At 33.9% G+C, this 25,396-nt stretch overlaps 1 protein-coding gene across 1 annotated transcript in view; it reads left to right on the top strand.

Moving 5' to 3' along the window:
* LOC129234430 (dachshund homolog 1-like) overlaps positions 1-23,542 on the top strand; it is a 255,566-nt gene extending 232,024 nt beyond the window's left edge. The window contains exons 9-10 of the mRNA XM_054868433.1: positions 10,076-10,216; positions 23,442-23,542. Of these exons, the coding sequence (XP_054724408.1) occupies positions 10,076-10,216; positions 23,442-23,542 (242 nt within the window). The remainder of the gene's footprint in view (positions 1-10,075; positions 10,217-23,441) is intronic.
* The last annotated feature ends 1,854 nt before the right edge of the window (positions 23,543-25,396 follow it).

Here is a 25,396-nt window from a genome sequence, read left to right as displayed (position 1 = left end):
GATTCCACAAGCATTTTGGAAAAAAATCTTACAATTAGTAGTAGAAACTCTCATCTGCTTCAGGGTTAGGGTGGATGCTGCTATACAGCATGATTTAGAAAAACTTTTGAATGGAAGCCTACCCTTTTTTAGCCCACTTTTTTATTTTATTTATTCAAAAGATATATTTTTAAATCATTATTTATTTTTATCTTTAATTATTATTATTATTATTATTTTGTTAGAGAAGTTCTGTGCTACACCAATAACATACGCACACACACACATATACACAAAAGAGTGAAATATATAAAATGAAATTAAAATAAAATAAAAATTAAATTAAATTAAATTAAAATAAATAGTTTAAATTAAAAAAAAATCAATAAACAAAATTTAAATAAATAAATAAAAAATCCCCCAAAAAAATCTTGATGGCGCAACTTTGCGCCATTGCGCGCAAGAGTGAACATCCCTGCAGCTAGGAAGATGATGCGATGCTGGATTATAATGTTCAAACTATTGTGTAATTACATCACTCTCATTACAAAGCAGGTAAATGTATAACAAAACCATACTTTGTCCTCTGCATTGAACCATAAAGGGGTACTACAAATCAAGAACAATATCTACTAGACAATTTTGTTTCTGAACTCTAAGTAATGTACTAGTATTTAAAAAAAAAACATTTGAACAGCTGAATGTTTACTGAACTTTTGAAGCGTGCCATTGGCTAATATGAAGATATTATTATAAGTAATTACCATTTCTTGTAATAGAAATAGAGACGCAAGCACATAACACTACCATCATAATAACAATAATAATGACTAAAATGCAGCCAGCCTCGAAATACGAATAAAAATTCTTAGGTAAATGGCTTTTATTGTGCATATACTCGTTCATAAATCCTTTTCTTATCATTACAATTTTTTTCTTTTCACTTACAAGTAAGTATTTTAATCAGTAAGTGTAAAAGCATGAATATTAATCGAATTGAAGAGTACAAAAATTATTTATCCGAAAAAGATTAAGTTATTTTAACTTTAGATAACAAATAATCGATTCACAATTTCATTAAACTATAGGTGGCACTGCAGTCTCTAGCTAATAGCGGCTGAGAGAGAAAAAACCAAAATCAACCTACCTGTGTAGGATTGTGACCTGTCAGTGAGATAACTGCCTTGTCCACGAAAAATTGAAATGCTTCAACTCTTTGGCAAATTTCTAAAATCATCCTAAGCCAGCGTATTCAATCTCTAGAACAGCAAACCGGCAGTAAATACTGCCCATATTGCTTATTTTCCGTTCTTACTTGAGAAGGAACAAAACTGAAAGTGACTTACATCTTTAAATGAGTAAATTTTCCTCACTTTTAAATTATAATCACAATTTTATTCACTACATTTACATTTTTTATGCTTTCAATGATATCAGTTTATATTTACCTGCAAAAAATAATTAAAACATTTGTTAACTATCTCTCATCTACGACACAATGAGCTCTTTTTTTGTACTGCATTTGTTTGCGTAAGTAAAGTTTATGAGTTTTGCATTATTAATCTGAAGACATCAACTTGACACTAAAGCTTTTAAAACTGCATTAACTTACTACAATTATTTTAATTTTTTGATAATAAAATTTAGGACGTAATATTTTATCAAAAATAAACGAAATTAGTCCTTGGCATCTGTAAAAGCAAATATTAATAATTACACAATTCTGATAGAGTTTTAACAAAGAAAATTTTTATTTTCCTCACCCAGGCTGCTTTTTTAGTACTGACGGAACTCTTCTTGTACTTTAACTCTTTTAAAAAATATTTTACGCCTTTAGATAACGAGAATATCGTTTTATAAAAATGGGATAAAGGAGCTAAATTATTCAATATTTCTCTTGAAAAGAACCAGTTGTCATGATATGACAGATGAAAACGAACCTAAACCATTTATCTTCACTGCAATATATATCAATAAGTAAATAAAACAGCAATTCATTTGATCAAATCTGAGAAGAAATCGATATATTATTGCCCCAAAGTTTGCCAAATGACCGCTCAATGCTATTTCCCCCCCCCTATATATATATATATATATATATATATATATATATATATATATATATATATATATATATATATATATATATATATATATATATATATATATATATATATATGTGTGTGTGTGTGTGTGTGTGTGTACACACACAGAAACACCAAAGGAAACTTTGGACGAATAGCAAGCAGAAAAACTCTGAACGACAGAAAGATTAATCGCTTTTTCACACCTCCTTAGAAGCAAGGGGGAGGGGAATTGTAGGAAAAAAGTAGGAGGGAGAGAACTACTTGTAGAAAAAGGTTCGTATAAAGAAAAAAGAAGAAAGAGGCAGTAAAAACTATGGAACTACTTTTTTCCTCTTTCTAGGGGGTGAATGGGCCAAAGCGAATTGTATTGAGAAAATCAACACAATTCCTATGTATTGGCCTACAGGACTTATTTCCAGTGAATTCTTTTACCGAAATGCATTCTCTTCTTTGAATTCTTTCAAAAGTTTGAAAAGTTTCTTGGCGGTTAGGAAATGAAAGAGATGAAATTTTCTATCTGAAGAATTTACTTTCCATTTTGTACATTTTTTCTTCTTATTAGAATAGAAATGAGAATCCTACCCTCCTCATTTTATCCTTTCCGTATATCTAGAAAATTTGCGCGGAATCTTTCTTGTTTGCCCTTCAGAGCATATAAAATTTTCTGAAAGCATGGATTCGTGCAGACGATTGTATCAATAGCTAAACGGGCAAACGTTTTCCATAGTTTTATAAAATGCAACAGTTTCGCATGAAATTCAGGTGTAAAATGAAAATTGTTTCAGAGAAAATATTGTAATTTTTCTGCGGCAGCATAAACTTGATTGTGAAATGAAAGCTCATATTTTTCAAGACAAAACATTTCCCATAATCTCTGCGTACTTGCTTATCTGTTTCTACAGGGGGAAAGATTATCAGCAAATGGGGTATAATTTTACATATTACAGAAAATCAACTTGTGAAACTTGTTTTCCGTCACCTTTTGCAGTCCTATGACGTTTCTTTATAATGATTATGAGGAATTTATGATTGTAAAAAGATCAGAAAAAACCTAAATTAGTCCAATGTAAAAATAAACTAACCAACTTCTTTGAGCTGTTTTCACCATTCAATATCTTTCATTTGAAACACATTTTAACAAAAACGATTACAATCTCTCTGAATAAATTCTATTAACTTCTACCACAATTAGAGGAAGTGGTCTAAAAACGGGCCACTAATTTCATTTCTCACCCACTAATTTACCTGTTCACCTTAAAAGAATAATTTTAATGCCAATAACTCTTAAAAATATTCACGAAGGTGATCTTGGGGTTCAAATACCATTGTACCAGTTTTAAGTGTTTTAAAACTTCAGGATCACAAAAAAAAAGACAAAATCACGTTTTTCAAGAGGTGGCCCAAAAACGGGCCACTTGAGGAAAAACCATTTTATCTCTTAAAAAGTAAATAAAAATCATGACATTTTAATTAAAAAAATTTATTAAATATCATCTTGGATATTTTTATGAAAAATAAAAATCATTTTTTTCATTTTTTAGTTGAAGAAGCTAGTTACAGATTTTTTAGTTGGTGGTTCACCATCGGTAGCCCGTTTTTTTGACCACGCAGTACGTTAAGTTTATGGTGTACTAAACCGTTACTAAACAAACAAATATTTCAAATCAAGTGCACTGAAAGAAAGCCCATATAATCTACTTAGTTTTAAGATAAAAAAAATTTTGAAAAAAAATAGAATCGACTTCAAAATTGCTCTAAAAAGTGAAAAATAATTTTATTCTTTAAACACCATCGGTAATACTTTTAAACATAATTTTTGAAGTTGGCGCAAAAACAAAAAGTAAAACCCAATCTAACCATGCTTCGTTCATATTTTTTTCAGAAAATCATCTTAAGTTAGAAACTAAACATTTAGATCGTAATTCAAATATGCTGTCATCAATGTTAGGTTCAAATATGCTGTCATCAATGCATGTATGTGGTAGTGAAGAAACTGGGTTGAATTTATAGCTGTAGTTGAGTTATGGCTGTGAATGATTTTATCTATCGTTTTTGCGCCAACTTCAAAAATTATGTTTAAAAGTAATATCGATGGTGTTTAAAGAATAAAATTATTTTTCACTTTTTAGAGCAATTTTGAAGTCGGTTCTATTTTTTTTCAAAATTTTTTTATTTTATTCTTTTTAGTGTAAATGTATTTTAGAAAAAGTAAGAAGTTACCATCACGAAACTTCACCTTTTTTTTCATAAAAATGGTTCATACTGAAAAAAAACCCTATAAACACGTTTTAAACTTAAAGCGATTGGCACTAAAATTTAACTTTGTTCCTCTCTGGGATTCATTTGTGTGCTAATTTAATTATAAGCATTCAAATATTAACGTTTTCCCAAACTAATTTACAATTCACAACATACAAATTGCTTAAGATTCAATCCTATATCTCCTTACTTAGCCTCGATTATCTATTATTGGCATCGATGATAACGGTAAAAGTACTACTATAGTTTGAGCAAACCTAACTTGGTAAAAAATTGAAGGCTACACAGATCCTAATCTCAGCATTACCTTGATTCGAGGTTAGGTTTAGCCCCACTATAGAGCAATGACTGAAGAAACTTGACGCTTGCTTCAGAGAAGCCTTCATTCAAAATTATCATTGCAATTACTATTAATATTACTGTTGTATGGCACCAAACTTTTTTAACAATGTTTTTTTATATTTAATCATTTAATAGGGAAATTGCAGGAAATTTACTGTTTTTTGACCATAACCTTTTTTCTAAAGAACATATATGGTCAAACAAAGTAATGGGACCTAAGTTGAGCCATCCCCTATCCATTAAAAAAAGAATCATCAAAATCGGTTCACTAGGTGAGACGCTGTGAGTGGACAAACAAAAAAAAAAAAACATACATACGGTATGAACTGATAACCGCCTCCTTTTTGAAGTCGGTTAAAAACCACTTACTTCATTGAATAAATTAGAAAGATATAAATTAACTTGTACAAGCTACGAAAATTTCTGAGTTCTTCAAAAGCGATTGTTTCTAATATAACAGTTCCTGAGAAAGCACGTGGTTCAGCTATATAAGTCATTTGCTCACTCTCTATGCTTTTACCTCTTCCTATTGATTCATTCGGTACCAATTTTGCGACTGCCCACAACCCTCTTCCCTCATTTTCAGCTGGTGACCCATATTTAGACCATGGTCCGTATTTAGACCACTTCCTCTATTGTTGCTAATTAAAAGCTGTGTTTAAATTGGTGTTGGATTAAAGCTGTATTTTGAAAGGGAATTTCTAGTTTCGATATTTGATACACATAAAACTGGATTTTTGTTAAGCATTGAACTTTAATGCTTTGTGACCATTAACTATTATCTAATAATTGTCGTCTTTATTTATAAAAGCATCTTTATCCGCTTTCTTTTTTTCTTCTGCTATTTGTATCATTTTCTTTGTGGTGTTGCGATCACTCGCGTTCGGCTATTCAACTTCTTACTTTTTTTGAGCGATTTCATTCGTAACTGAATTACATTCCAAAGAATACAAAGCTCCCATTTTTGAGAACTTCCTCCTTTTAAATATTTCATGTTTTTAAAACCTTTCGGTTTTTAATTTAGCGTGATTTTAACTACATGTTAATTTTAATTTGCTGCTGAAAATGCCAATCAAACTCAAATTGTTACATTAGACGCAACAATGCCTGATAGTTTTCTGCAGTTACCGCACGCTTAGTGTCTTCACAGTTTCTTTTACATGGCATCTTGAATTACTTTACTACCACGCCCTATAAAAAATTATTTTCGTAAAATGTGTGAAAGTAAATATAGTTCAATAATAAAACACTATTATCAGAATGTAAAATTTAAAAAAAATTTTTTTTTTCGCAAAAACATTAATAAAAAATGTGATTCAAATAAAACTGCACCCCACCCCCTACTTTGTTGCCTTGATGAAAAAGCATTCTGAATGGTGGGAACTTTCCACATTGCTTCAACGCATGTTGTTTGGTTGGAAGTAAATGCTTTCTGTCATAATCAAATAAACAACGGTCATTAATAAGAATAATCACAGTAATAATAATAATAGTAATGATGCTAATAGTAATAATAATAATAATAATAATGAGAATTGTAATATCAATAATTATAATTATAATAATAATAGTAATAATGATAATGCTAGTAATGATGATAACAATACAAATAGTAGTAATCTATTACAATTATAGTAATAATAACAACAATAAAAATTAAAGTTATATTATAATTATAGTAATGATAATAAGAACATAATTATGATAATTATAATAGTAATAAACGTCTAATGAGCCAAACTGGAATGCGTTGTTTCATCTGCTTTTATACATCCCATTACTTTTATTGCACAACCACTAATCTAGAAAATTTCACATTCTGGGAACTTTGCTCTTTGCTTGGTTGAAGCAACCTACTTTCTTTTTCACTGTCAGATATGCAACATCATTGATAAAAATTGAGCAAACAAACTTAACCTGAATAAAACAATATATATTTCTACTATTTTTCTATTTCACACTAATTTTTAGATACCTAAGTGAATCTTCTGACCACACTGCATCAAAATGATCCTTCGAACAAAGTGCTGCTCTTGAGACGAAAACATAAGATCGAATCCACGAAGAGGGCAGAAATAGTACAATTGCCTCTCCCCTTAGCAGCCGAGAAAAAGAGAGGAGAGAGAGAGAGCGGGGCAGAAGACAGATGGACCTTTAAGCGATCGGCAAATATCTGACTTCAACTTCTTGCGAACTGAAACTGGTCAAGGAATGGCCGATGATGGATTACAAGAGTAGGGATATCGAGGGTGGGAGAGCGGGAAAAAAACATTCTATGGTGGCCATTAAAGAAAGCCGAAAAAAAGGTATTAAAATGAAAAGTAGTGATTGTTTGAGTAGGGGTGGGGGGGGGGGGAGCAAAGTCGATCATGATGAGTGTGAGATAGACTGATGTGGAATTTGATGAATTTGCTCAATCGGGATACTGTATATTTTGAGAAATACAAAAGCTTTTACGATAGTGGTGCTGCTTTGTACTGCATTCAATTAAAGATAAATGGCGACAGCTGTGACCAAATTTCGTCTTATATTTGTACTTCAGGCAGAGTAGAACCTTGATTAACAGAAATTATCTTCGGTAAATCGAAAGTTCCGGATAAAAGAGTGCTTTAAATGATTCAGGAGACCGTATAAACATTAAATCGCGATTTAAACATGCAAAAACTTACAAAATAATAACTAAATGTGATGTTTTTAATTCACATGTATACACATATAGGGGTCGTCTACAAATAATGTTACGCTTTCTAGGGGGTGGGCATAATGAAATTTTTAGTTTGTGACAAGGGGGGGGGGGTAGGGGGTAACAAGAAGTGTGACATCACATTTTTTTCCAAAACGTTTATGAAAAATAGCGTGACATGAAGAGGGATTACGGTGAAGTGTGACACTTTGAAACAAACGAGGAAAAGGGTCAAAAATGATCAAAAAATATTAATGTGACTCCTTATAAGGACAGGCCCGTAATAAAAAAATATACATAACAAAGCGTGTGTATGTGCGTTGCAGGCCTAGTTTCATGATGCGGCATCTTGGAAACGCATGTTTTGAGGTAACACCCTTTAAGAATTTGTGTTTACACTCCGTACTAGAATACATTTTTGAAGAAAAATGAAATTATAGAGTGAACAAGCCGGAGTTCACAACAAAGCTCAGCATTTAACTAGATACAGCATGAACTACTACAGATATCTATAAACTAATTTCAAAATCCTATCGTTTAAAGATATAGTATTGAATTAGAGCAGTCATATATATGTATTATATACGACTCTAATTCGTTTATGTGACATTGTTAAACAGGGTAAACGCAGAAATCTTGTTACATTCCTTGTTTTCCTTGATATAAAGGGGGCGTTCGACAATGCATGGTGGCCAGGTATTTTGCATTTGCTGAGACTTTCCAAAGTTCCAAAAAATATCTACTGCCTGCTTAATAGTTTCTTTCAATCCCGTACTGCAGAGCTCACTTTGGGTAACATTACGGAAAAATATGAGTTGGAAAGACGCTGTCCTCAAGGATCGGTGACTGAGCCATTTGTTTGGAATCTTATCATGAACGATTTGCTTTGCAATCTGTCAAAGTTTTTGAATTGTCAGAAAATTGCATTTGTGGACGACTTGCTGTTAATCGTTCAGGGTAAGCACTTTGACGATGTTAGTAGTATGACTCAAGAGATCCTTAACTATGTTTTTGATTGGTCGAGGCTTTTTAAACTGGAGTTCAATCCTTCGAAGTCTAAAGTGATGATGATGCACAAAAAATCGAGGACAGTCGAAAAGATGGACTTGACTCTTAGAATGAACCTATTGAAGAGGTGCAACAGATGAAGTATCTGGGTATTATCGTGGATAATAAATTGCGATGGAGACAACACATTTCGCATGTGTCCAACAAGTGTGAAAAAGTTTTTCTCGGCTTTATGAGAATTTCCAAAAATGTTTAGGGTGTGAAGACTGACGTTCTTAAACTAATCTACAGGCAGGGCATCGTTCCACTTATTTCCTATGGTTCAAGAGCTTGGGGGAACTCCTTGCGGAAGAAAACAAATAGTAAACTCCTCAGAAGAGTTCAAAGAAGATTTCTGATTCGAATTGTTAGGGCATACAGGACAGTTAGCTACGATGCACTTTTTGTTATTTCTGGACTTCCACCTATCGATTTTGTCATTCTAAACGACATTGAGGCCAAGGGTATGATGTCCAAACCTCGTCCATGCAATTTTTTGAATGGCAAGCTACTCATCTCCAGTTTACCTCATCCTTCGAGTAGAAAGCCCATTACTGTTGTAAATTACGACAGTATCATTCTTGATCATTATAATTTAACTTGTTTCACGGATGGTAGCAAGTTGGAAGGCAGAGTTGGGCTGGCTTTTGTTGTATATGAAAATGGAATGGAGAAAGAAACCGTCCAACATCGCATACCTGATGAGTGCTCTGTTTTTCAGGCAGAGCTTTTGTGCTTGAATCTTGCAGTAAAATGGCTTCAGAATTTCTATAATACGTCTGGAACTGTAAAATTTATCATATGTACTGATTCATTGTCCTCCCTTTTCTTATTATGCAATCCAGCTAGCACCGAAAGACTTGTGGTGGAAGTTCATTCTATTCTTAGTGCGCTTGAAAATGCTGTTGTTCATTTCACCTATATTCGAGGTCATAGCGGAAATTTCGGCAACGAAAGGGCAGACCAACTTGCTAAGCAAGCGACAAGGCGCGGTATTGACTTAATCATGGATATTCCTGGGTCTCACTGGAAGTTTTTGGCAAGGGAGAAAACTATCGCAGACTGGAACACGGAGTATGTTGCCTCCTCAAATGCACGGTGGACAAGGAGGTTCTTCCCTACTGTTTTTCATCGTCAGCAGTGCAGCTATTTTTCTACAAATTTTAAACTGTCTCAATTTTTCACTGGCCATGGAAATTTTAAAAGTTACTTGTTTAGATTTGGCATTTCGCCAAATTTGCTTTGTGATTGTGGAGTTGGCGAGCAGAGCGCTGAACATGTTCTTCTGCATTGCAGTTTACAAGATGGCCCTAGGACAGTCTTCAGAAAAGGTTTGGCAAATTTTTCCTTATGCTGGCCGCCTGTTTTCTCGGATCTTGTTAAAAGATCCGAGACTTTTGTCATCTTGTCTGATTTTATTAACAGTCTAAACTTTTAAAGTTTCAACTTTATGTGTTTTTTATACTTACTCTTGTAAACCTCGTGGCATACTGTGTGGAACATGAGGAGTTTTTAAATTGTATTAAATAAAAAAATAAGTACAAGTTAATACTTATATGTTTTTTTTTTTTTTTTTTTGCTCACATGTCTTACAAGTAAAATAATTGACTTAGCAATGTGACATCACTAGATGCGGTCCATTTCCCTCCAAATGGCTAATTCTTGTTTTCTGTTTTAGTTCTGTATCAGAAACGACTGAAGAAGGAAAAGAGGTCGCGGCGCCGCTTCCAGGAGCAGCTTGAGGCGGAGGTCAAGAAGCGAGCACAGTACGAAGAAGCGCTCAGAAACACCTCTGCAGACACAATTCGCATGCTCAACGGTAAGACCACTTTCTCTACGTAAAATTAATAACTATGTGGATACACTTCTTGATTTGAGAAACCCGAATAGAAAAATACCGTTCACGCAGACTTCTCGATTAGACCATCTTTTGCGGACTAATAGTTTTTGCTAAATGACAAACTCGGCAGGCATACATAATTGGGTTGTTTCCCATTTTTCAAAAAAAAAAAAAAAAAAATGAAAGAGCGTGGTGGAAAATATGGGTTACTTTTTTTTTCTTTCTTAATTTTGACTTATTTTCTCCGGAAACAATCTAAAACGACGTTCAGCCGCTGGTTTTGCTTTCACTGCTGACGTCACAAGTGAACAAGTCGCTAGGGTTACCAGAATAAAGTTATCAAACTTCGCCAAATGAATATTTTACTTTACTAACAATCCTCATTCCGCTAAAAATTGCTCGCAGGGAAAAATCACCTAAAAGCGATATCTTGCTGGGTAAGACCCCCTCCCCCCCCCCGGGATGCGATTTAAGATTGCTGTCTTCATTTGTGACGTCACATAATGAATCATTTTGTTTTAGAAATCTGACATTTAAAAATAATAATTAAAAATTAAACAACGGGAAAATAAAACTAATTTCTGGATCCATGTTATAAATATTGAGCATTGTTCTCCCTGGACCGTCTTTGACGTTCCGCTTCCTTTTTCAACTCCATTGTCCTCTGCAGGCGCGGCTCTGAGCATTGTCCCCCGGAATCCGCTTTTCCTGGTCGGCGGCATCTATGTCCTACACACTCATACACACTCTCACACACATACGCTCGTACACACTCACACACACACGCTCATACGCACACACACACACGCCTACGTGCATACACATACACAACTATTACACACGTAACCGCCCAGGAGGAGGAGCAGGCTTGAGGGGACAGGAGCCGTTTCTAGAAACAATAACTCCAATGAGTAGTGCCCTATCGCAACTCGTGATTGCGAAAAACATAATTTGAATTCAAAATTTCAGAATTAAATTAATTTTGTTTTTGTTTTTGCTTATTCTATTAATTTTCAGTGATTGAAAGTAGCACTTATGACTGAAGGAGACATCCCCATTTGACGCCTATTAATCAAAAAAAAAAAAAAAAAAATTGCACAAAATAAGCTTAAGAAATTTGTTCTATAATCCATTTCCCCGGGGAACCACATAATAGTGTAATCATGAAAAAAATTTAAATCAGCTGCAAGTGAAAACATGTAGTGAAACATGTTTTTTTTCTGTAAAAAATTATTTTCTGACGAACATGTGTATACCTCATTCTATGCTTACGTTCGACGAGCTCAACCGGTCGCTACCGGTTAACCGATCATGTGACAGCTACTGATCACGTGCTTTAATCAACCAATCAACGGCTTAAAATGGTAACCGGGGAGGTAACCGATAGATGATAGAACGCTGCGGTTATTAACCGGTTACTCACCGGTCAACCGGTGAGGTTCGTCGAACGCAAGGTATGAGGCTTCAGTCTTTGCTACAATTCATTAACTACAGTAGATAGAGGGTGGGGGCTTGTCAGTCACTCGGTAAATCCATACTGCTGAAGGAACTTATAACACCAGGATAGTACTTTCACCATACGAAAATGCGTTATCTTGTTGCATAGTGCCGTTATGCAGCCACCAAAGACCAGACACAGCCACAACATTCGTCTCCGCCGCATTTGCGTCTGAAATAACTACGACAACCAGTTACGTGAGAAGTGATCAATACAGTGACTGCGATTCGGGGGAGAAGGGGGGGGGAACCTGTCACACTTGTTTAATAAAATGATTAAAAAGTGCTTGTGACACACACGGTAAACAACGCTCTCTCCCAAAACCTCCCTTCCTCAAATACTTCGGAGTAAATAATGTAAGTCTAATTCACCTCTCAGTGTTTCTCAAGGAAAGTTATTGTGTACAAAATTCATCAAAGTCTTTAAAAAAACATGAGTTAAGTTGTTAAACTTGCAACATTTTCCACTTATTTGCTTCAATATTCTCAAAACCAGCCCCAACAAGGTTTTTTTTTTCTTTTTTCAATTTTTGCTTCCGCTAAAGCCCCATGGTTTTCAGTTCTCTTCCCCCACCCCCACTTTTAAGCCTCAATCGCCGCCCCTGGATCAATATGCACCGAATACCCAACCGCCCTTCATACTATCTCTCGCCTGGTGTGGGGTCATATGGCGTTGCTAAAAAATAGAAGGTGACAACTCTACCTCCAACATTCACATGCTAAAGTCAATTTCTAAGAAAATTTGAAAATAATTCCGTACTTCCCTTAAAAGAAACAAATCGATAAAATTGCAGATGTCAAAGTGCAATAAGTACAAACTTTTTTTTCTGCTTTTCTCTTTAAGACCATCTCCTTATTTATTTGAGGCAAGAGAAAAAAATGTGAATATGATAGCCTAAATAAGCGTAATGAGCCAGTCTTTTATTTTTTATGGCACCACCAAATGCCACATCATTCACAGCCCCGTGTGTAGTTTCTCTTTCTTTAATGAGGTATTAGCGTTTTCCCGCCAGAAATCAAGCGTTGGGAATACGCGGATTATATAATCATCTGTCACAAGACAAACAACGTTCTCGCAATTAAATGCGTCGTTAAAAAATATTTTACAATGCGTTGTCTCTTTCGTTTTTGCAGGTTCTCTCTTTTTTTCCCTTCTCCCTTTTAAATCTTTCGAGTAGATGCTTATGTTAAGATTTTAACGGTGGAAAGGAAAAAAAAAATATTTTCTCCGAATGGTCGAGTGGAGTTGAGCTGTTCACACATAAACACGTACGCATGCCAGATTACGGGAATTAATTTATCTTGTTAAATGCAACGCTTTTCGCATTCAACCTGAAACTTTCTCTTTGCAAAAATACAAAATAAAACGGAGGGGAAAAAAATCTCAAGACGTAATGAAAGCGAAGAAGGGGAGAAAAGAGGTTTTCAACACGAAAAACCCCTGTAAAAATATTCGTTTTCTAATTAACTTTTTTCCTATTTATCCTCAACGAAAAAGTTTTATTGTTCTTTTTATGTCCGTTGCGAACCCACCCTTTGCGAAGGAATGGAATAAAAACTGACATTCAAACATCTGTTCGATCCCCGAAAAAAGAAGATTTTTACGAGTTCAAATTACTTGAAAACAATATCTTTATCGCACGGTTTTCCAAATAGAAAATAAAATACCTCAAAAAAGGTTAGCGAAGACAAAAAAATAATTTTAGAAACAGCGAAAGAATCACGTTATTTTTATTTTCCTTTTCGAATCTTATTAAAACTCTTTAATGACTGTAAACGAAACTTGATTATTATGTTAAAAGCATGTTTAAAAAATAACACACAGCGTTCTATTGATGAATTTTGCTGCCTCATTTGTTTTAAATTTCGTATTTTTTCAGTAAATAAACGATATTTTTTTCCCAGGTAATATATTCCGTTTTTTATTGGAATGGTAAAAAATACAGAACTGAATTACCTAATGAGGTTTGGGTTTAAATCTGCAAGTAATATTTGGTATTACAGGCAGGCACACATGCTATAACTTTTAAAATGCTTCAAGTTAAAGTTAACCCTTGAAAAAATACCCCTTACTAAAATAAGCAAGATTTTTTTCAAGAAAGATCTAAGAAAAATCGAAAGTAAAGTGCTCCTTTTTATATTTACATTTTATACTGAATAATTTATTAAGTATAATATTTTACCAAATGAAATTACATAGGTAGCTGTGTTATTACTATACTTAACGCTGCGGAGGTTTGAGATTTATAAAATTTCTAAAATATCTAGTAAAAAATTCTTAAGATCTTTGCAAAATACATAGCATTTTTTCAAGTCCGATTGAAAAAAAAAAAAAAAAAACGGTACTTTAAGTTCTAGGTTTATGTATACCACAGCACCATTGTTGGTTTATGGATTAGAGGAACTTGAAAGTGCATTTTGTGTGTGCATTCTCAGAGTATCTGCAAGTTAATCTGCTCTGAGAACTCAGAATTAATAAGAAAAATTAAGCTGGCGAATTGAGACGCTCCGCATATTTTGAGTTGTCACTCGCAATCTACATTCTGGTATTATATCACAAAAGTTGATAGAAACAGGGGGTCGTAGGGGGTCATATGTTAATGAATTTAAGTTAATCTCATAAAAAAGGTGTGCTATCATATATTTTTCCCTCACGTGATTATCAAAAAGTCAGTTTTTTTTTAATCGGTTTTGTTTATACGAGATTTTCTTAGCAATCAAAACTCTTAATGATCGAATCAGGAGTTAGCTTCTTTTATTCCCTTTGTGATCGGTTAAAGAATAACTTAAGGGCTTCTTACACAAAAGATATTTATTTGCATTCTTACAGAATATGTTTGTAATTTTCATTGTGTCTGCTTTAAAATATATTTTTTTTAAATTAGTATTTTTTAACTTTATCTTTTATTTAAAATGTGCTTATTTTTTGCTGCACAGTATGCAGTAAGAGATAATTTCTTTCTTTCCGATGATTGCTTCATGCTATTACATTATAACTTTTAAAATATTACGATTCATTAGTGATCCTTACGCATACTAGACAGTATGAATACGAAATCGAAAAATATAGACAAATTCATGCATGAATATAATTTTAGAAACGATTAATTATCAACTTCAGGGCATACCAATAATGCGAAGAGACAGAAAAAAAATTAAACAAAATTACAAACAATACTTCAAAATTTACTACAATCCTTGATTGCAAAAACTGTAATTTGTCCTTTTGTTTTTTGTCTGTGTTGGACAAGTCACGTGGATTTTATTGGCACTGTTTTTTTCATGTAGTTTTAAAGGCTGTTACGTTTGATGCGATTTATCACTTTACTATCTGAATTGATTAATTCAGTTACCTTCATTACATTATTATTTCGGAAAACTTTCTATTCTATATGCAGACAAATAAAGAAAATTTTATTACTTCGAACATTTTGTTTATGGAGAAATTAGTGTGATTGCATACTAAGACAGACAATCAAACATAAGTATGAAAGCAGATATGGGGGGAGGGAGGACAAGAATTAAAACTTCGTGGTCTTGTTATCCATTAAGAGATTCCTGATGTGCTTGCATTTCATTAAGGAAATTTGCAAATTAGGCGCACTTTTGCAATGAAACCACGATGTAAATATGTAAAGAAATAGTGTTTCTTGAAGTTAGCCTATACAAATAAAATTATCCTTAGCTTAATTTCAATTCTTGTGCTATCGCAGTACCAGATGCAACATTCGGTACAAAACTGTTATGAAATTTCCATACATGTGCTTCAAATGTACTTAAGACAGATGCTCAGGAAGTCGAGCCAAAGATCATCCTTTAGAAGTCTATTTGTTTATTTTTTTATGTAGTTTAGATACACAATAGTAATGTATGAACACAAATCAATGAGTGAGCGTCATTTTTTTAAAATAGGGTTTTGACTTTTTTTTCATATACATAAGTTAAGCCATGAGCTTGATAATATTTACCTCTTTTGGGGGTAATAGTCAGATATAGTGAAGGGTAGCTGACGCTGAGTTGAGTTGCTTTCGTGGTAGTTTTGCAAAAGTATTCTAACTCAAATCCGTACCAATAACACGTTTCTATTTGAACTCCCTAAAAAGAAGTAAACATTGTCAAGGTCATAGCACAACGTATTAGACCCGCACTATAACTTTTTTGGGTACCAAAAAAAAAAAAGGGAATGAAAGACATATAATCTATAAAAGAAAACAATAATGAAAAAGTGAAGAGTAAAAACAAAAAGAACAATAAAAACAAATGAAGTTTAATAAGTAGCGCGTATAAGATGAAGGATAAATAACGTGTTAATAAATACAGAATATGAGGAAGCCATAATGAAACTTTGGTTCAAAACAAAAACCCCAACATGCTCATTAAATAGAAAATGTAGTGTGTGCTCACTGACTCGACATGTTTCTTGATTGGGATGCTGCACCCCTTTTTTACTTAATGTCCAAAAGACCTTGAATTTACGGGTAAAAGTTCTCCCATTTTCTTGATAATAACTGATATCTGTACAAGTGTTTTTCTTCCGTACATCAAATACTAGTTTTAATGATGTATGAATTTCTGAAAACAAAATTGTGCTTACGTGTTTATTTACTGGTCAATTTGCCAAAGAGCTTCGATTGAGAGTCAATGACATCGCTTTATCTATTGCTAATTAACTATAATTAAATAGTAATGAATAGTAATTAGTAGCAAATAAAAAGTTAATAGCAATAAAGAAGCAAATAGTAATAGATAATAAATAGTAACTAGTATTCAATAAATAATAAATAAACAAAAAGTATTAAATAATAAATATTTACTACTGTTAAAAACGTAATAAACCAGTAAATAGTAATAAGTAATAAACAGTTACTAGTATGTAATATGTGGAAAAAATAGTAAATAGTAATAAAAAATAAATAGTTATTAGTATTAAAAAAGTAAATAAATAGTTATCAGTATTAAATAATTATAGTAATAAATACTAATATGCAAAATTTTAAGCCCCAAATGCATGAACACTTAAGCACGGTTAAGTTTCTAGAAGTACGTGATACTGTTAAATCTGGAACAGTTGGAACATGACATCCTAATTTTTTTTCTTAAAATTACTGTGGATAATTATTTAAAAATAACTGAGTTACTAGGGTTCTTGAACATTTGAACGAAAGTTAAAGCAACAATCCAGACAATGAACACGCCTAACTAGTTGACAAACCCAACAGTTTTTAGTTGTTTCGGAATTGTATATAAAAAATTAACTTTGTAAATTCATCTACGAGAAAAATTTTGAAACCTTATATAATAAATAATGCTAAAATAATTATACTGGAATGGAATATCGGTTAAAAGAACATCGGCTATACATTTTCAATGTACCTGACCGTTGTAATCCCTCGCTTTGATACCGGATAATGGAATATCCCGCTTACTAGAATAGTTGTTTGCGACAAAGTGGCTATTCCATTAAGCTGGCCCATCTTACTTTCTTGGCCTAGTGAATAAATAGATCTATACAGAAGTGTAACTAGAATGTGTTTCAAAGGGAGAAAATTGGGAAGTTGTCTTATTAACTTCATTTCTTTCTCGACGTACACTCTGTCTTAAAAAGTATGAAGTTATAAAAGATGGAACCTTTTTATTCTCTAAATAATTGCAATGCTTTAAAATATGAATCTCTTTGACGAAGTCTTGTATAACACTTTTTCCTCGTAAAAAAATAAACATTACTCCTAAATGCAATTTTCACCGTTGTAAAACATTAAATCTAAGTTTTTAATGTGGTGCGTGAAAGCAACTTTTTCAATCCATAAATTAAGCGAAAAATAATTTACAGACGTTCGTGTGTGGCCCAGGCCCAGAAACAGACGATTTTTTTTTCTAAGCTCATGCCGTTATTATCTTGCGTTAAATTCTTTAATTACGGACGAAAAAATTAAGTCGTAAAAAACACAATCACTCTTAACTTTGCGTCACGGATTTATGTTTTTTATTATACTTTCTCCTCCACTCTCTCTCCCCCTTTCAAAAATACCAAGATCTAATCGTGTGTTATTTCGCATATTAAAAGACAACGCGTACTGTGCAAGGCTCTGCCACTGAAGTATTAAAACAAAAGAAAAAGAAAAATAGGGGGGAAAAACAGCAGCCTCATTTTTTAAACTATATAATTTATCTAATTTTAATTTATTTTTCTCTTCATTCAATGCTAAGATTTTTTATGCTCTTTCGTTATTTATTTCAAGAGCTCACTATTTGAAAGACTGTTGGGATGAAGGAGGAAAAAAAAAATCCCCTAAAAACTCGGATGGAAAAACTTAATTACAAATTAATATTTTTCTAATCCCCCCTCCCCCTCCTGCTATCTGTTTTTTCCCTTTAAACTTCAACTTTTTTTTTTTTCGTTTTCGATTTTTTTTCCTTCAGCCGAGTTGTTTGTTTTCGTTAGATGTAACTTTTCTTATATTATGATTTCCCCCAAACTCTGGAGTATGCTATTTTATATCTCTTCAAAACAAGGATAAATTAACCTGTAAATGTTACAGATTGCGCTACATTGCTTTATTTACGCTTAAGGAATCCATTTATAAAAGGATAGCTAAAGGCTTTTATCGGGCCTTTTTACTCTCCTTAATTACTTCTTTTGAGATACCAGCGTTTTAAGTCTGCCGATTACTCTATTATCTCGTATTTAAATAACACTTTCAACGGAAAGAAAAGCAAAGAAAATAAATAAAAAATAAACCCTAGAACGAAAAGTTGATAACTAACTTACTTTTTTTTCAACTTTATTTTAAAAACAACCTTTGTAGCTCTCGCTCTTCCCTGATAACTGTTGAATTATTTTAAAACCATCAAAATGATTAAAGATTTATTTATTTTGATTATTTATTTTCTTTTAAATATACTTAGCAAAATTGAATTTTTTTACCATGATTTTTTTTCCTTCCAGAGAAACTTTACAAGCAAAGTAGAATGTTCCCAAGTTTATTTTTAACATGTCAGCTTTTAAAGCAAAAAATAGTACAAAAAATTTCGGCCAAATAAGACTTAAAAAAAATTGTACTGTAGTTTAAAAGCATTAATTGAAACCGATAATTTTTTCTCTAAATACAAATTATTACATATAAAGAGAGTGAGAAAGAGACTGACAAAAATTGTAAAATGCTCATCTAAAAAATTAAAAGCTACATCATTGAAAAAGTAATTTACTTGCAATATTTGAAAGACACATTTCTTCTAAAGCCTCGAATATTATCCTCTATATAATAGCGAATTCACTAATCAAGTAGCACTGACGTCATAAAAAAATGAAACTAAAGCCCCGGCATAATAATTTGATAATATTTTTTAATAATATTTGACATGCAGGGAAATATTTTATTTTGGCCGGGCTGAATTGGATCCGGTAACTTAACTGTTTCACTGATAAGACTGTCATTTTAGGAGAATGGAGAAACCAAAAAGTGTTCAACAATGAACGCTATCTACTGGAGTTTAGGGTTAATCCAATGTAGCTAGGGTTAAAATTTCAACTATTAAAGTATCACCAAACAGGCCCTTTCTTAATTCAAATGCAGAAGCAACTCCCACCCATTAAAGGGCGATTTTCTAGTAAATAAATAAATGAATAAATACCTCACAGTCAAGTTCTTTTTTCAGTATTGGGTGATTTAAAAGATATAGATATACGAAAATTGTACTAATGCACACACCATACTGTTTTCTTGCCTATAATGTTTTCTTCAGACCATTGCGCTGTATATGTTTCAATTTATTAAAATATTTATCTTGTGCCTAAACTTTTGCACAGCACTGTAGAATAAAATTAATTCTGTATTCCAGTGCGTTAGTGAATTAGGAAAAGAAAATTTCCCTAAACTGTATGATTTTTTAAAAATACAGTTACATTTGCGCACAAAGGTATTTATTTATTTCCCAAAATTATGTTTGAATGAACAATGAAAATTTTTTCAGAAACAATGAAACAACCAAAACTTTATACTCATTCGATAAAATATTTGATTTTATGTTTAAATTTATCTGATGTATTCGACCAAATTCAAACTTTTATTTTTTTCTTCTTGAATTGACATAAAGGTGTCATTTTAAGGAAAATTAAGTTATAAAAAAATTATTTTTAGACGTCTCGCTTGGCCAACGTTTGTTTTGGCATTTGAAGAACTTATGTGACTGCATGGAGAATATTTTTCTACGTGGTTTGCAAAAGAATTAAAAGCGAAGAAAAGAAAAAAAGAAAGAAAGAAAGTAAATAGAAAAAGAAAACAAGACAAGAAATAACTGCAATTGCGTTAACTTCGTTATGTTCACTTGATTTCTGTTTGCTTCTTTGCATTTCGAATAAATGCTATGTGTAAGTGGGTAAGAGAATTTCTATTTTTCTTTTCATTTCACCAGGGTGAGCACACTTGGCTCTTTAGCGCCATTTCGGTAAATACTAAAGCAGCATATGTTTGAATTTTACATCTCACTTTTAATCTATTTTTTCTTTGTATAATACGCGTCTACGACATAAGTTTTTAAGAGGGAAAGGACTAATGAAATCGTTTCCTACTTTTAAAATTTTGCAATATGTTTTCCAAATCAAAAATATTGGGAAAAGTGGTGTGTGAAACGACATTAAAACAGGGGGAGAAAAAAGATAGAACGTAATGTTTTCAGATAAATTGCTCTTCCTTATTTGACAATTAACTAGTTAAAACATAATTAAAATGTTTTACGTAGTCAATGTAAAACATCTCTCATCTGATCAAGAAAAAAAAAAGAAAAAAAGACTCGAGCGAGTATAACTTGCTACAACAGATGCTAAATATTAGGCTCTTTTTATGCTTTTATTGCTTTTAAAAAGAACAAAATGCAAGTCAACTTTTGTACTACAAAATACTTCAGTAACTCAATTCATGCTTTTATCATATCTCCACTTTTAAAACGAACGGGTAAAATCAGCAGCATTACAAACATCACCAAATATCACCAAACAGGCAATCGATCCGTTTGAAGCGTGTACAAAAGAAGTTTAAGAAGCATTGATCAAACTTGTTCGCAATTTCAATTCTAAACAATTTTATCTATCGTTTAAATCTTCGTACCAAGATTTTAAAATATTTGGCCGTTCTGTGACTATCCTAGTTCAATACTAAGGTGGCTAAAGAAATGCTGTTCGAATTAACAAGGGTTCTCATCCCCTCAAGAACAATGGCGCACAAATTCAAATATAACAGACCCCCCCCCCCTCCTCCATAACGATTGTGCCCTACAAAAGTAGATCAAATTACCTCCTGAACATTTTAAAAACGCAGTCTTGCCCACGGACTTCCCCATTCGTTTTTAGATAAACGCGTTTGAACCTATGCTTTTCCGCTCTATAATTCAGGAAAATGTGTCTAGGAAAATAAAATTAAAGAGTGGACGAGCTGGATTTCAATATGTATTCATGAAAAAATTTCAAAAGCACTTTTTTTTTTAAGAAGGCTTAGTTATGAGCTAGATCAGGGATGGATACAGACTATTATTTTTGGGGGAGGGGGAATGTTGAAGAGTATAGAGTTTTCCGTACCCGCCAACACATGTGCGGCCCGCATCGATGTTGACATACATTGATGTTGACATTCCTGAGTTTGTAAAAAAGGCGGATCGGCCTCAGTTTTCCCATCAAAATATAAGCTAATTGTTTTATAATCCTTCTGTTTCAATGTTTTAAAATTAATAATTAATTAAGATTAATTGTTATTGTATAAGAGGTAAGAGGTTATTGTTCAACTTTTCAAACTGCGGCCCGCCAGGTGATCAGTGACCGGAATTCTGGCCCGTGGACTCTTTGCAGTTGGACAGCCCTGTCATAGGGTATAAACTTACTCAAATATTTTCATTATCAATGAAAAGAAGTATTATTTCATATATTTGCTTAAAAGTAATTAATGAATTTAAAAGAGAATTGATTTACCAAAATCACTTACATTTTATTCATAATGGATTTGAACACAATGCGTTATGGTATATTTGCATGATATTCGACATCCATCCATCTTTTATACAATTATCAAAGTAGAATCACATACAATATGCAAGGATGGATAATATTGTCGACGGTTTAGTGGGGCTCATTACCCCCTCGCCCTTTTATCCACCCTTGATATAGACGAACAATATTGCTCGCATTCAAACTATCTATCACTTTCTTAAATTTACTTTGAAAAAATCAAAACTGCGCCAACTCCAGTTCGCCAACTAAAAAGTTCACGCGTGGCAACCCTGAATAATAATTGAATTTGTGAAATATAATGCGGCGACAATGTTCCGACATATGTCAACTTGCACTCAAACTACCCCACACGCACACTTTACCAGAGCACATCCCCGCGTTCCCGCCTTTTGCGAAGTGTTCGTCTGTAAGACAACTCGACTCCGACTGCTCCATCGCACCACTTTCTTTGCTTTTTGTTTTCTTTTGCTTCTTTTTCTCTCTCACTTTTAAATTCTCAGTCTTTTATTTCTGCATCTGGATGTGGTTTTATCGCTTTTTCTAAAACTAATCAGTGAGAGGAAAGTTCAGACGACAACGGAGTGTCGCTTTTTGCACCAATGCAATTATAGACAGGGCTCTAAAAGCTTCCGTTCCAAATATATTTTAGCACTATGGATTTCTTCAAGCAAAAAAGAAAATAATAATCTTGTTTCATTTCATGCACGAAATTATGAACTACGTTTGAAGCTAAGATCTATTTTATAGTACAGTGTGGCTCTGATCAGCTCAGCTATGACCTTTGCAAACACTTTTTTTTCTTTTAAAATATGGTGGGGGTAATTGGCGCTGAGTTGAACTGGCCTACTTTCGCCGTAGTTTTTGAAAAGTATGTGTACTGAAATCCACGCCAATAATATCTTCCTTTTTCATTCGACTCCCCCTAAAAAGAGCCCTAACATAACATCCCTAAACATTATCAAGGTTGACTTATCAGAGCCACACAATTTGACATATATACTGTGAAAGTTACTTAACACTTCTCTAAGAAAAAAGTTTACAAACGTTAATCAGTAAATTCTAGAATGTGCTAGAAAGTGTAGAACTCATTTATTCATTGAAAGATAGTCATTCAAGAACAAATTTGATCAAAATGTCCATTTCCTAAGTCCACATTTTTTTTCAGATCATGATTCGGTCCTCCTTGAAATTTTGTAAATTTCACTCTTTAAAGTAGTTTTGTCTCACTTCTGTAATACCGAGCCCCTTTTCCTCTCAACCTCTGTAGTTGTAGTAATCCCAATCATCTCACATGAGGAAAACAAGGAGACACAAAAATTCATTGCGAAGCATCCTAAAATCTTAAAATCCAACACTGATGGTGAAGCTGATCTTTGCTGATATGGTAGAGTGAGCGATGTTTATACCGATGCGTGCTTAACTTTCAAAAGAGAGCATATACAGGGAGAGAGAGAGAAAGAGAGAGAGAAAGATCAAGACAAATAGTATATGATTCTGATGTAACTTGTAAACGTTGAAAAAAAAGAAAAAAAAAAAAAAAACTTGACGCGCCGCATTGTTCGAATTACAAACTTTCACAGTGGTGTCTGAAAGAAAGAGTTGTGATGAGTGAGCATAAAATTAAAGGTCCGTGTCGTTGGGTTGCGGAGTCGATCTTACGTTCTCTTATGGAGTTTGTGGAGCTAATGGCAGTCTCTCTCTCTCTTTCAGACACCCTCACTCAGGAATACGAGCGGGAGAGGAGCTCGATAACGGACAATGACAACAACCCACACGGTAAGCAGCACACACTGAACGGAGGAAAAGAGTGAGCTGCAAACAGAGCGACTCGAGGGGAATGGTACGACATTCAAATATACATTTTTAAAATACCAATACTCTGTTTGCATCTCATTTTGTTGCTCAATTCCTTGCCCTTCATGGATATATATAAATAATATATATATATATATATATATATATATATATATATATATATATATATATATATATATATATATATATATATATATATATACTTCTGTTTGTGAAAATTGCTACACCACGAAGGACTTACCAGAGTGAGCTGAAAATTGCAGGAAATGTAAAGTAGGGCATGATATGCAAATGATTAGAATTGAAGACCGGTTGCGCATGCGTATGCTGAGCAGCGCCCTCTGAACGGCGGATCGAACCAAATATAGCGAGGGGAGTTCCCCCCCCCCAGGCGAGTAGGCTGTAGCGAGGCGAGTATGATTATCGATGGATATATGCTAGAGTAAACGTTAACTGAATCTTTACTATGCCTCTTCGACGAAAGAAAGCGAAATTTGAGCAAATTTCGGAGTTTGAACAGGGCAGAATCGTCGACCTCCGTGAAGCTGGATTGTCTTATCGTGCAGTAGCCGCTCGTGTGCAGCATAACAGCAGCACAATCATGCGTGTTTGGAAGCAGTGAACGGACACGGGTCGGACAGCTCGAAAATCCGGGAGTGGACCCCGAAATGTGACGTCAGCTCGCGATGACAAACCCCTGGTGCATATGGCGCTGACGGACCGCACAGCTTCATATAGACAATTGGCAGTACAGTGGTCAACAACTACAGGTGTTTCATTGTGTGCTTCATCAATTCGGAGACGTCTGCTGCAGCGCGCAAGGATTCCTTTATACAGGATTCCTCTCACGCAAAACCACTGCCACCTGCGGCTACAATGGGCCAATGTGCATAAGAGCTGGCGAGTTGATTGGCAGCAGGTCGTCTTTTCTGACGAATCCCGCTTCAATTTGTGGCACCATGATGGCCGAATTCGTGTCAGGCGCTATGCAGGTGAACGGCACATTCCGGAGTGCATTATCGAACGCCACAGTGAGCGAACACCCGGAGTTATGCTCTGGGCTGCCATAGCATATCATGGACGATCACAATTGCTACGAATTGTGGGCAATTTAAACAGTACCCGATACATAAACGAAGTTTTACAGCCCCAAGCTATTCCCTTCCTGCAAGGATTGCCAAGGGCTGTATTCCAGCACGATAATGCCCGTTCACATGTCGCCAGGACTGTCAAATCCTACCTTGATTCGCAGCAGGTACAGCTTCTTCCTTGACCTGCATATTCCCCGGATATGTCACCGATTGAACATGTGTGGGATTTCGTTGGGTGGCGTCTCGGTCGTGATCCTCGTCCTGTTGCTTCGACAGACGAACTTTGGTTGTGCATACAAACAATATGGAATGCTCTTCCGCAGGCAGATATTCAAACTTTGTTTCACTCTATGCCGAGTCGTGTAACAGCTCTTATTGCGGCGCGTAGGGGCCACACAAAATACTAATTTCTATCTCTTTTTATTGTTTGTTTGGTTTGAAAATGTAATCATTTATTTGTACCATTACCACTCAACTGTGTATTAAATTTCATTCAACTATGATGCTTCCTTCGTGGTGTTATTTATAGGTGGATGGGTTATATATAGATAAATAGAGAGACACAGAGAGAGAGAGAGAGAGATAGTTATATATATATATATATTGCCGTGGGCAGGTAAACGGCAGTAACTGCAGAAATGAGTTTTCGAGATATTTGAAGAAACGCGCTTTGCATTTAATACTAACAATAAAGACATGTTGGAATTCGACTTTTTTTCGCGTTTTTTTTTTTTTTTTTCAGAGAAAACCAAATAAGCA

This window comes from Uloborus diversus, chromosome 1 (assembly GCF_026930045.1).
Source record: "Uloborus diversus isolate 005 chromosome 1, Udiv.v.3.1, whole genome shotgun sequence".
NCBI classification, from domain to species: domain Eukaryota; kingdom Metazoa; phylum Arthropoda; class Arachnida; order Araneae; family Uloboridae; genus Uloborus; species Uloborus diversus.
This window is presented reverse-complemented; position numbering and strand designations above follow the sequence as displayed.